This window comes from Hyperolius riggenbachi, chromosome 2 (genome assembly GCF_040937935.1).
Source record: "Hyperolius riggenbachi isolate aHypRig1 chromosome 2, aHypRig1.pri, whole genome shotgun sequence".
Lineage (NCBI taxonomy): Eukaryota > Metazoa > Chordata > Amphibia > Anura > Hyperoliidae > Hyperolius > Hyperolius riggenbachi.
The window spans coordinates 202,203,328-202,216,526 of NC_090647.1; the positions used below are offsets into that span (position 1 = coordinate 202,203,328).

Here is a 13,199-nt window from a genome sequence, read left to right on the forward strand (position 1 = left end):
ACAGGTGGCTTTTCAGTCTGGATTTGAATAGCTCCAGGGATGGTGCTGTCTTTACTGGGTGTGGTAGGGAGTTCCAAAGAGTAGGGGCAGCATGACAGAAGGCTCTGTCTCCAGATTTTTTGAGGTGCACTCTGGGAGTGACCAAGTTTATAGAACTTGCTGATCTGAGGTTGTGAGAGGTGTGGTGCAGCTTCAGCAAGTCCTTCATGTATCCAGGGCCCAGATTGTGCAGGGATTTGAATGTCAGCAGTCCAATCTTGAAGAGTATTCTCCATTCTACTGGTAGCCAGTGCAGTGAGCGAAGGATCGGTGTAATGTGACAGTGGCGAGGCTGGTTTGTTAGCAATCTGGCAGCAGCATTCTGCACTAATTGCAGGCGACGCAAGTCTTTTTTGGGGAGGCCAGCATAAAGGGCATTGCAGTAGTCCAGCCGTGATGTGATGAAGGCGTGGACTAGGGTTTGAAGATCCTCTGGGGGAATCAGATGTTTAATCTTTGCAATGTTCTTCAGATGAAAGAAGGAAGATTTAACTACAGATGAAATTTGGTTTCTGAAACTCAATTCCCCATCGATTAGTACGCCAAGGCTGCGCACAAGGTTGGAGCTGTTTATGTCTGAATTCCCAATCCTGATTGGTGTTGCTTTAGGATAGAGCTGTTTTGATGGCGAGCACTGGCTTTGGACAAACAGGACCTCAGTTTTGTCAGCATTCAGTTTCAACCAGTTATCATTCATCCATGCCTGAAGCTCAGCTAAGCAAGAGTTTATTTTTGGGGTAGGGTCTGTTCCACCAGGTTTGAAGGACAGGTATAGCTGTGTGTCATCGGCGTAGCAGTGGTACGTCAGGCCATGTCGTTGGATAAGTGTACCGAGTGGCAACATGTAGATTGCAAACAGCAGAGGGGATAGGATTGATCCTTGTGGCACTCCGAATTGTAGAGGTGCAGGTTTGGACATTATAGGTCCTAGGGATACTCTCTGTGTTCTGTCAGTCAGGAATGATCTGAACCACTGGAGGACTGATCCACTGATGCCACAGTACTCCTGCAGTCTGTTAAGCAGGATTTCATGGTCAACTGTATCAAAAGCAGCTGAGAGATCCAACAGGATTAGGATGGAGCATTCCCCTCTGTCCCTTGCCATGAGCAGATCGTTGCAGACTTGGATGAGGGCTGTTTCACAGCTGTGGTGTTTCTTAAAGCCAGATTGTAGAGGGTCCAGGATGTTGTTTACTGACAGCCTGGTTTCAAGTTGCAGATAGACAGCCTTTTCAATAACTTTACCTAAGAAGGGGAGGTTGGAGACAGGTCTGTAGCTGCTCATAGCATCTGGATCCATGGAAGGTTTTTTGAGAAGGGGCTTGATGATTCCTTCTTTTAGAGAGGTAGGAAACCTCCCTGCTTGCAGAGAGCAATTTACTATTTTGTGAAATGCTGGACCAAGCAGGTCAGGGCATTTCAGCATATGTTTAGTTGGTCCAGGGTCCAGGTCGCAGGTTGTCTGGTGGAGACGACAGAGGGTGTCTGAGATCTCTTCCTCACTAATACTTTTGAAATCAGTCCAGGGTGTTAGGTTGTTTTTGCAGCTATTTCCATTAGTTGCATGAGTCTTGGGTGCTGTGGACTGAATGAGAGACCGAATAGAAGATACTTTGTCAGCAAAGTAGCAGGCAAATTTCTCACATAGCTCCTTTGAGGGAGTTATAGTGGGTTTTAGACAGGATGGATTACATAGTCTATCAACTGTGCGGAATAGTTGGGCTGGTCTGTTGGCGGCCTTTGCGATCTCCTGTGATAGGTAGGAGGATTTTTTCTTGGTGATCGCATTTTGGTAGCTTTCCCGGTGAGAGACAAGGGTGTGTTTATCTTTTGAATTCTGAGATTTTCGCCACTTCCTTTCTAGTCTGCGCACTTCTTTCTTTAGGTCCTTTAGTGAGCTGTCAAACCACCGTGCATGGTGAAGTGGTGTAGATCGTTTGATGCGAACTGGAGCGAGGGCGTCATAGGCAGATGACACTGCATGGTTGTAAATCAGGACCATGGAGTCTGGGTCTGCGCAATGATTGGTTAATGCGTCGAAGTTGAGGATATTCTGAACGTGCTGGGGTGAGACATCTTTCAGTGAACGGTATTTTATGAGTTCTTTCCCTCTGTGTTTTATCGCTGGTGCTGTCAGAGAGAAGTGGATGGTGTGGTGGTCTGACCATACCACTGGGTTTATATCCATGTGTGATATTAAAAGTCCGGAATGAAATATAAGATCCAGGGTGTGCCCTTTCGTATGGGTGGGGAGGTTGATAGCCTGAGAGAAACCCAGTTCATTCATTATGAGAAGTAGTTCACTTCCTAGCTGGGAGTCGTGATCATCCACCCATGCATTGAAGTCTCCCAGGATGATCCATCTAGGGTGTTCCACTGTTACGCAGGATAAGAGTTCAGATATTTCCTTAAGAAAGGCTGGACCATTTTTTGGGGGGCGGTATATGAGCAATATGTTGATGTTTACTTCTGCTGACAGTTGAGCTGCAATACATTCAAAGGTTTCAGTGGGGCCTATGGGCAGGGGCCTTATGTTCAAGGAGGATCTGAAGCATATGGCAACCCCCCCACCCTTGCCGACTTGTCTCTCACAGTGCAAGATTGAATAATTGGCCGGCACGGTTGCTTCAAGAGTTGGGCCTGCATGCTTCCCAAGCCAGGTCTCTGTCAAAAAGGTCAAATCAGAGAGCTCTATTAGGTCATGTATAGTTGTAGTCTTATTATTTATCGATCTGGCATTGCAGAGTGTAGCTGTGATTAAGCTTTTCTGAGGGCAAATATGTTTTTTATACTTGGATCCACTACCTCTCCGCCCCCTTCTGCATTTCCTGAGTATCCCAAAGGATTTTAAGAGTAGAGCCAGAGAGGTGTTAATTTGTAATTGATTCTTGGGAGGGCATGCAGAGAAAAGGTCCTTTGATGAGTATTTGTATGTTGACATTAGAGACAATAGACTTGTTCAGATAGCTTGTACTTCTGGAGTCCTGCTGGGATCAAAGGGGGTCTATGCAAAATCCTTTCATTCCTACACAGAGTTGGATCATAGATTTATTTTAAGTAAAGTTCCTTGTTTTAGAAGATAAATGATAACATAAATGTGGAAAATAGTCACTTGGTGCATATGCCTTGGATAATGTATAAAGGATTACTCACAGGGTGGAGTGAGGGCAATCACAGGCAATCAAGTTTCCAGAGAGGTTGAAGGTCTTGTTTCAGGTCAGCTGTAATGCTACGTACACACATGCGACAACGATCGTTCGTTGTTAACGACGAACGATCTTTTAATTGACGAAAGAACGACCGAAGTAAAGTTAGTTGTAAAAAGTGTGTAACGATCACATCGTTAGAACGAACGTTACACCATGTAAAAGCACTTATTGCGCCTGCGCATAAAATTGTAAAGTTCCTTGGAGAAAAAGTGAAATGCGCATGTCCAGCCTGGTACGAACGATCGTTTCCAACGATGTACCACTTTTGCTAACGATCGTCGGTGGTAAAAATCCGCCAAGACAGAACTTTGTTTTGTAGCGATTTGCCTCGTTCGTCGTTTGCCTTAATAGTCGTTGGTTCGTTTTTTGTAACGATCGTCGTTGGTAAAGATCGGGGAACGATCGTTACAAACGACTATAGTCGCATGTGTGTACGCACCTTTAGAAGGCTTGGTGTGTTCAGCAGAGGTGAGCTTCATGGAGGATTTCAATCCAGTTTAAATCTCTGCCATCCAAAGTAATCCGATTGTTCTGGTTGGTTGTAGTTGTAGCCTTGGTCGTGGTGGGTGGAATTCCTCTGTATTTTGAGTCCAGTTTCAGCACAAATGAGAATTTAAAAAATAGAATACAATAGAATAATTGATATTCACCATGTAATTTCTTCATATTGTTTGATCCACCATAAGCCTGCATGTAATCATGTTTACTACTTGTAGACATGAAAAAAGTACCAAATGCCAATATTACCACACCCCTTAACAATGCGATAGGCTAAAAGGTTGATTTTTTTTTTCTAGCTATACATATGCACAGAGGGAGATAATGGTTGCTTGGCAGATGAAAACAGCCATTATATCCCACAATGCAATGAGGTTCACAGACAGTAAATTGTCAGGGCCTAGGTTCTGACATCACACTGTAGGAGGGGGTTCACGCCAATATCAGCCATACAGACCCCTCTGATGATCTCTTCGAGAAAAGGTAAGATTTCTCATGGAAAATGGGGTATTAGCTACTGATTGGGATGAAGTTCAATCCCTGGTTACAGTTCCTCTTTAAAGTCTTTGTTGCCTGAACTTCCCCATAAAGCAGATTGTTTTATGAGAACGCACTGTAGCTGCATTGCAAGCCGTAAACATTTAGGGTCCTTTCACACTTAGGGCTTGATTCACAAAGCCATGAGAACTGTTATCACGGTCGCACCAGCGTTTTGCGTGCGCTATAACGTGCGTAATGGTTTCCGTGCGAAATCGCAATTTTTCAAGCGTAAACGGTCGCGTTTTTGCATGAAAATCCGCGATTGCGCGCGGAAACATTCCGCGCATTATAGCGCGTGCAAAACCCTAGCGCAACTGTGATAAGAGTTATCACGGTTTTGTGAATCAAGCCCTTAATGTGGTGCGTCGCAGTAGTCCAATGGGGCTATCATATTGAGTGCGATGCGGCGTGCCCCGTCATGATGACATGAGTAACCGTGTGTCATCCACATTTCATCCGAATATGAGGCACACTTTCACTTGCAACTTTGCCTCACTGTACGGTTGCACCACAGCTGTAACGTGTGATATGGCCTGTTGAGGCGATGTATAATATTCGCACCACAACTTATGCCAAAGGGGCCTTAATCTGTCACCAGTGAGGTAGGGGGAGTCAGGTGATCTTTGCTGAACAGAGATGGCCAAAATGATGCAAAACATTCCCCCCATGTATTCAAATTTCATGCAATTTATATGCAGCTTGAAATCGGACCAAGCAAAATAGGTTCTTGATGCTTTTGATTGTCCAATTTCAAGCTGTGTACAATTTGCATGAACTTTAAGGCTGTATTCACAGTAGGACGGTGCGGTTTAATGCAACGTTAAAGTGTTTCCTTTAAGGGCTCATTTCCACTATCGCGAATTCGCATGCGTTTTTCGCATGCAAATTCGCATAATAATACAATTGAATGGGACTGTTTCCACTTGTCAGGATTCCTTTGCGTTTTTCTGTGCAGAAAAAATTCGCATGGCAGAGCCATCAGAATTCGCATACCGCATACCGCTATGCGAAGCGCATACAATGTATTTAATAGGAAATTCGCATGAGGTTTTGGGCATGCAAATTTTCATGCGAATTTGCATAGAAACAATGGAAAAGCACACCAGCACTGCCATAGTTAAATTCGCATACATCGTCATCCATGCGAATTCGCATGAAAATTTGCATGGACCCGCATGCGAATTTCGCATCCGCATGCAAATTTTTACCGCAGCAGAGGCAACACACTGCAAGCAGTGAGTTACCACAACATTTTGAATGCAAGTTTAACGTCCCCTGTGAACGGCCCATAGGATTAGCATTGCAATGCGGTAAGCTGCGTTATAAGACTTTATAACGCGCGACCATAAGGTCCCACTGTGAATGTGACCTAAATGCAATCCAGAATTATTTGCATCTCAGTGACCATTTCTAGTGATGACGGGGAAAGGCTGGTTTGTGCCCCCTTCCCCTTACAAAAGGTGCGTACACACATCCAATCTTAATTGGCCAATGTTACCCTTTCCATGTAGCACAAGGACCAACAGAATTTGAATAGATTGTGCAGGATAATCTCCCCTACCACATGGAAATGGTAAAACTGGCAAATCAAGATTGGATGGGTGTACTTGGCCTAAATCATATGAGTGATAATTGGTTGGGGGGGGGGGGGGGGGGGTCGGACAGCTTTATGTCCAGTAAAAATGCACAGCTGCACTATCGTTTCAACAGGAAATTAGTAAAATGTACAGACATACAATATACAAAATTTTGCTGAATAATGCAAGTTTACTATCATATGCACTACAAAATTGGAGACTTAAATAGGGCTTTGAGCTCAGATCCCAGATGAAAATGTTACTAGAAGGGTAGAGGGGTTCTCTCCGGCCATAAGAGGAAAATACTACATTTTATAATGCATTTTTTGGAAGAAGACTAGACTTGAACTATTGTATAGTAAGATGTTCTTTTCTTTTCCTATTTAGCTTTACGTCTTCTCCAGGAAAGGATATTTTCCAGGTCCGTATCACTGCGCCTGGAGAGCAGTACACCAGAGTGGGAGTGCAGTCACTTGACCGAAGAGATGGCTCCTTCTTGGTTCGGTACAGAATGTTTGCTAGCTACAAACATCTGCAAATTGAGGTTACAGTCAGCGGCAAGCATACTGCAAATTCCCCTTACTTCCTAGAAGGTATCATATTCTGTCAACATTGCTATTAAAGCAATTCAACAAATCAGGTTTTGCAGGATGCACCAGATAATTCACTGAGGTTACTAGAATGGATATGGGTAGTATAGGACTGTAGCCAACCTTGTAGAAAATAAATCTTTAGAAATTTGTGGAAGCTAACATCCTCCATCAATGTTAATTTGGTGCATCTGTTTTGAACACAAGAATCTGTCTTGTGTTCATCTCTTGTAATCTCTCCTCTAATGCAAATAGTTCAATGATCAATAAACCTTATTTGATACATCCAAAGAGTTTCCAAAATTTTGGAATCACATAAGACGGACCCCTATCTCAAAACAATTATATAATCAATACAATTCTTGATTTAATGTCCAGATAAATTGAGGCCCCTTGCACACATAATGCAGAGCACTGCGGTACTCTCCTCCGCCGCTCCCCCACCACGGCTCATCCCAGTGGCCATTGATCTCAGTAAGACAGGCCACAGTACCTGCAGTGCAAAGCAGTGCACTGGAAGTAGTCCGGCCAAAGCAAAAGCTGCAGCGTGTTGTCGAGTGGTACCACACGATACACAACTCTATGGGAGTCATTGGCCTGGCAAACGACCTTTACAGATTGTTGCGGCAGCAGCGCGGCACGCAAGCGCATATTGGCAAAATCCTGTGATGTACTTCCTGTCTGGAAGTGTGCACGTGACTGAGGGGGCAAACGTTTCTGACCTTTAACGTTTCTGACCTCTAAAGTCACTGGCCTACATGTTCAGTCGGTGGGGCCATGCATATTTTCCTGTTGGCGCAATCTGCCACAGGGAAAATCTGCCTGCAATGCAGCTGAAGACCCAGGTATTACTAAGATTCTGCACTCTGCAAAATCTAAGTTGTGCGCAGGTGTCCCCTGATGTTATTCTCCTCATGTGATCGGATGGAGTGCACTTATTCACTGATTCACTGCCTGTTGTTCCAGCAGAAACTTTTGTTCCCATACCGGGGGCCTTAAGTTTCAGTTTCCATCTCCTTTGCCCATCACTCAATCTGGGTATCACTATATGACCCATGCACATTTTAAGGATGCGCCAAGGTACAGAAATCTGCTGGTAAAATAGAAGGTGAAAGTATATTTCTAGATTCTGTTATACTACATGTCATTTTGGTGTAAAGCCTTTGGTGTAAGTCTTTATTTAGCAGCATTTTTTAATCATTCCATTTCATGTTCAAAGCACATTGGTGCTAGAACTTTGACAATAACCCTATACTGATTGGCCACTGCACTACAAATATTAGTCTTAAAGGGAACCTTAATTGAGAGTTATATGGATTTTTCCTTTGAAACAATACCAGTTGCTTGTCAGTCCTGCTGATCTCTTTAGCTGCAGTAGTGACTGAATCACACACCTGAAACAAGCATGCAGTTAATCCAGTCTGACTTCAGTCAGAGCACCTACCTGATCTGAATGCTTGTTGAGGGGCTGTGGCTAAAAGAGGCAGAGGATCAGCAGGAGAGTCAGGCAACAAGGAAAAATCCATATCCTTCTCAGTTTAGGTTTCCTTTAAAGCATTAAAGGACAACTGAAGTGAGAGGTACGTGGATACTCATATTTATTCCCTTTTAAGCAATGCCAGTTGCCTGGCCGCCCTGAAGGTGTATTTGGCTGCAGTAGTGTCTGAATAACACCAGAAACAAGCATGCAGCTACTCTCGCCAGATCCGACAATAATGTCAGAGACACCTTATCTGCTGCATGCTTGTTCAGGGTCTATGGGTAAAAGTATTATGCTGGGTACACACTATGAGATTTTCTGGTCAATTTACTGTCAGATCGATTATTTCCAACATGTTTGATTTGCTTTTCCGAACGGTTTCCGAGCATTTTCCGATCGATTCCTATTAAACCGCACGGAAATCGATCGGAAAATACTCGGAAATCAATCGAAAAGCAAATCGGACATGTTGGAAATAATCGATCTGACAGTAAATCGACCAGAAAATCTCATAGTGTGTACCCAGCATTAGAGGCAGAGTATCAGCAGGATAACCAGACACATGGTATTGCTTTAAAAGGTTTCTTCAAATAGAAAGTACATCAGTGCCCTCTGCTGGTTGAAAGAAAATACTACACATGTTGATCGAAAAGTATGCATTCAGCGTAGCATATTAACTTGTTTGCAAGGATAACCTTTATTGTAGGCATGTGTGGTAGGGGACTACAATATGCATGCCTATCTACTGCAAAATTAGCACTGCCCAGCTGATTTTTATAGGAATCTCAGGGATGCAGCTAAACTCTGCAGTAATTTATCTGAAATTGTTTATTAAATGTTTTTTTTTTACAAACGAATGCATTGTCTTATACTGGTAGTTATATCATATTCATGATCAAATTTTGAATGTTAATATATTTGATTATTGTTAATGATTTGTATAATCTTCTGTGGCACTGTACAGATACAAATGCATAGAGCTCCATATACAAGACTATTTCACTTTCTGAATTGTACGTAGAGAAGGGACAGCAATGTACATTTTATGCGAAGAAAGATCCGCAGACTAGACGAGGTTGGTGAAAAAAGCTGGTATTCTTTATTGAAAACTCCACGACAGAGGACAATTAAAACCACAGGATCAACTGACACGAATCGGGCCTACAATCTGCCCTTAGTCTTAGGGCTGGAACCCACAAGAGCGTTTTTTTGAGCATTTTGGCAGCGCTGCGATACGCTAGCGTTTTGCCAAAACGCTCAGCTGATGTTAATGGATGGGGCAACTTCCACAGGAGCGTTTGCGTTTCCCAGAAACGCAAACGCAGGACATGCAGCATTTTGGGAGCGTTAGCGCTTCAATGTAAAGTATTGAAACGCTAGCAGAAACGCTCAGCAAAACCTAAACTGAGCGGTTCTGCTAGCGTTTTGCGGTTCAGCACACTGTAACAAAATGAAAAATAATTCACAGGACCAATCAGGATAAAAACGCAAAACGCTAGGCACCCGCTGGGGAAAAAAATACAATGTTGCAAAACACAACCCAAAACGCGGATGAATCCGCTTGCAAACCGCTCAGACAAAACGCTAGCGGTTGCGTTTTGCGTTTGCGGTTTTCAGTGGGTTCCAGGCCTTAAGGTGGCCACACACCATACAATTTTTAAAATATCTGTTCAATTTAAGAATTGCAATACATGTTTCTAACTGATTGTAACATTTCAAAAATATGACCAATGTACCACACACATATGTACAATTTTGTCCCCAATTATGATAAAAATGATTGGAAAATCAGAGAAAATCGCTAGGGTGTGTATATTAATAAATTGACAATCTAACACACACCATACAATCTTTAGAAAGATTGAAGAAAAATATCTGGCATTCCAGTTCGATTAAAATCGAAAAAAACAGGAAATCCAATCGGATTTTTCAGTCGAATGAAAAAAGCTTTCGATTTTTTCGGGAGATCCGATAGTTTTTATCGAATTGCCGTAAAATCGGATCATGTTATTGTATTGTGTGTGGCCGCCTTTATGGAGGCCACTAACGATCCAATCTTTTTCATCCAATCTTACCATTTCTTTGTAATATAAGGTAACTGCCTAAATGATCCATTCAATCTATTCAGTCAATTACCCTTATACTACATATATTTGGTGAAATTGGATGAAAAAGATTGGATCATTAGTGGCTACCTTTAGTCATATGACTAAGGGCAGATTGTAGGCCCGATCCCAGCCAGTTAATCCTGTGGTTTTAATTGTCCCCTGTCATGTGGAGTTTTAAATAAAGAATACCAGCTTTTTTCACCAACCTCGTCTGGTCTGCGCATCCTTCTTCGCTTGCACTTGTGGATTGGCCTGGCTTGCCAGATCGTGCACCGACTGGTATGGTTTGAAGGGGGTTTTGAGCGTTCATCAACTTTCACATTGACTGTACAGTATATACAATAATACCAGAAACAGTAGGAGAAGATAAAGTAATGCAGAGTATGCCTGGATCTGTACATAAGACATATGAAGTTTTCCTGAAGAAGTAATTGTTTATGAAGCATATTTGATTATACAGGTCCAGTATACAGTGAAGAATGCCACTGCCCTGAATCAAACAGTGAGCTTTGGCTGAAACACATAGCTTGCCAGGAATCCATTCCCCAGATTGAGCATGACCTCAGACCTTTTCCAAGTGTGGATCCTGACAAGATTGCTGTGGAAATTCCTGAAAGATTTGGTCAGCGTCAGAGTCTATGCCATTATACTATCAAAGATAATAAGGTAAGATATAGGCACACAGTGATGGATTACTAACAATTTAATTGAACACTTTCAAGCAACATTTGAAGTTTTTTTTTTCTCCCTATTTTAAAGGTGCCTATTAGCGGTACAATATTTTCATTAGATGCAAACATTCGATCAGTTTTGTGAGACCATTAGCAATTGGAATGTAATTATTGACTATTTGCATGAAGGGGCGATCATGACACTTTATGGGCTTGATTCACAAAGCTGTGCTAACTGTTTAGCACGGGTGTGCTAAACAGTTAGCATGTGAGGTGCCGTTCGCGGACTTTTACGCACGCAAAGTGCTGCGATTTGCGCGATTGCAGACTTTTGTGCGCGCAAAAGTCCGCGAACGGCACTTCATGTGCTAACTGTTTCGCACACCCGTGCTAAACAGTTTGCACGGCTTTGTGAATCAAGCTCAATGTCTTCAGATACGATTGCAAAAACCAACATTCCAATCGAAAAAATTGTTTATTCCAATCGACCATAAAATCATAGCGTGTCAATTTTCTCCACATATTGCAGAGTTTTCTGTACAATTTGAGTGTAAAAATCTGATCAAATGATCGCAACTGAGGAAAATATTGTACAGTTAATGGGTATCTTAAGCCACTGTAAGGTTTGACATCCCTTGTTAACATTGTATGTAACCCTTTTTATTGACCAGCAATGCTTAATATGTTGGCACTTTATAAATAGAATAAATCATAATAAAGGGACAATGGCATGTCTGCTGTAGCACAAAATTCCATGTGTCATCCCTACACAAGCCATTCTGCAACTGATTGCCATTACATATTGTCTTGGATGAGTGGGAAATATAAAGAAGGGGTGTGGGGGGATGATCAAAGTTTGGCTTGGGTATTCTATTATATGTAGCTATTCTCCTACCCAGAGATATTGGGGGGGGGGGGGGGGGGGGGAGTTCTTGACATGATTACTAACTGATTCTGGCCAAACTAGCTGCAGCAAGTGACTATTGACTAAGTGGCACTATTAACTTACAAGTACATTTTTAACCTACTGTTTGTCAGGGGCAGAGTTTCTATTTTTCCCTAATCACAATACATACAATACATAAGTATAACTTGGTGCATAGGTCATGCAGAGGTGGCTTAGTGATTAGCCCTCTGGTGGTTTGCAATCCTAGAGTGTGGACAGGACACTATGGACCCGATCCAATTCACTTTTTCTCCTAGATGATATTTTCACATTATAAATACAGGGGGCTTGATTCACTAAGCTGCACTGCTACAGCAGCACAGCTTAATGAGTGCAGAGAGTGTTATAATGGCCTGAACTTTGATTGGCCCTGTAGGCTGCCTGTCACAGGGCCAATCAAAGTGCAGGGATCTTGTACTTTGAAGCTACTAGACCCGCTGGGCGGGTTCAGTCGAGCGCTCGTTAAGAGTAACAAAGCACCCTTTACAATATCTAAGCACAGCCTAATTTCACTGCGCACGCTATGGCTGCATGCAGCAAAAATACTGCAAGCTGCTACGTTTTTTTAATCAGAATCTAAATGATGTCAGTATACAGGAATCAAGTCTGAAGAAGGCTTCATAGCAGAAAGCTTACTCCTTATCTTTTACATTACCCAATAAATGGTATTATAATTCCGATTAAAAAAAGTACTGCATGCTGCTACGTTTTTTAATCAAAATCAAAAATCGGATCTAGTGTGCAAGAGGCCTTAGGGTCTAAAAGCGGTGCAATTTTTTCACATACTTTTAGACTGAAAAACCAGGAAAAAATCATGCTGCTAGAGAGATCAGCAGCAGTCCTGCACTTGCTTATCTCCCTGGGATCCAGCGCTGCAATTCTCCCGTCTGGTTAGTGCTGTACTGAGATTGCCGTTTGTCATCATGATGACAAAAAGCGATCTCACATGAGGGATCCAGAGCCTCTGAGGCCCGGAAGAAGAATGGCTGCCATTGTCTGGATCCCAGGGGAGGTGAGTTGAAACGCCTGCTGCACTGCATGCTCTGCATAGACCTCCCAGCGGCTACCCTGAGTCAGGCTCAGGAGTACCGCACCTGGCTTCTTTTTCCACCTCGAGCCTGACTCGCGGCTACCACCAGGGAGGTTAATGTCCAGTGTATATAAACTGTATGTTCTAAATTATGTCAGTATACAGGAATCAAGTCTGAAGAAGGCTTCATAGCAGAAAGCTTACTCCTTATCTTTTAAGTTACCCAATAAATGGTATCATCCTGATTCAAAACTTCTTTCTTTTACTGATGGCAGATGACGGTACAATACTCTGCTTCTTTTAAAGGACAGCAGTAGTGGGAGGGATATGAAGGCTGCCATATTTATTTCCTTAAAGGGCATGTTTCCACTACACTCATTGCTATGCGGAAACCGCATCGCAACGCAATGAAACTGCAACCAATTTGACGTCAATGGAGTAGTTTCCATTGACGCGAAATGACCTACGCGATCCGGCACGATGCAACGTGGGGGAATTTATGGATAGCATA

General features: G+C 42.8%; 1 protein-coding gene across 1 annotated transcript in view; it reads left to right on the forward strand.

Moving 5' to 3' along the window:
- The window catches only part of POGLUT2 (protein O-glucosyltransferase 2), a 120,187-nt gene that overhangs the window by 13,732 nt on the left and 93,256 nt on the right, over positions 1–13,199 (forward strand). The window contains exons 2-3 of the mRNA XM_068265257.1: positions 6,251–6,456; positions 10,502–10,707. Coding sequence (XP_068121358.1) covers positions 6,251–6,456; positions 10,502–10,707 — 412 coding nt within the window. The remainder of the gene's footprint in view (positions 1–6,250; positions 6,457–10,501; positions 10,708–13,199) is intronic.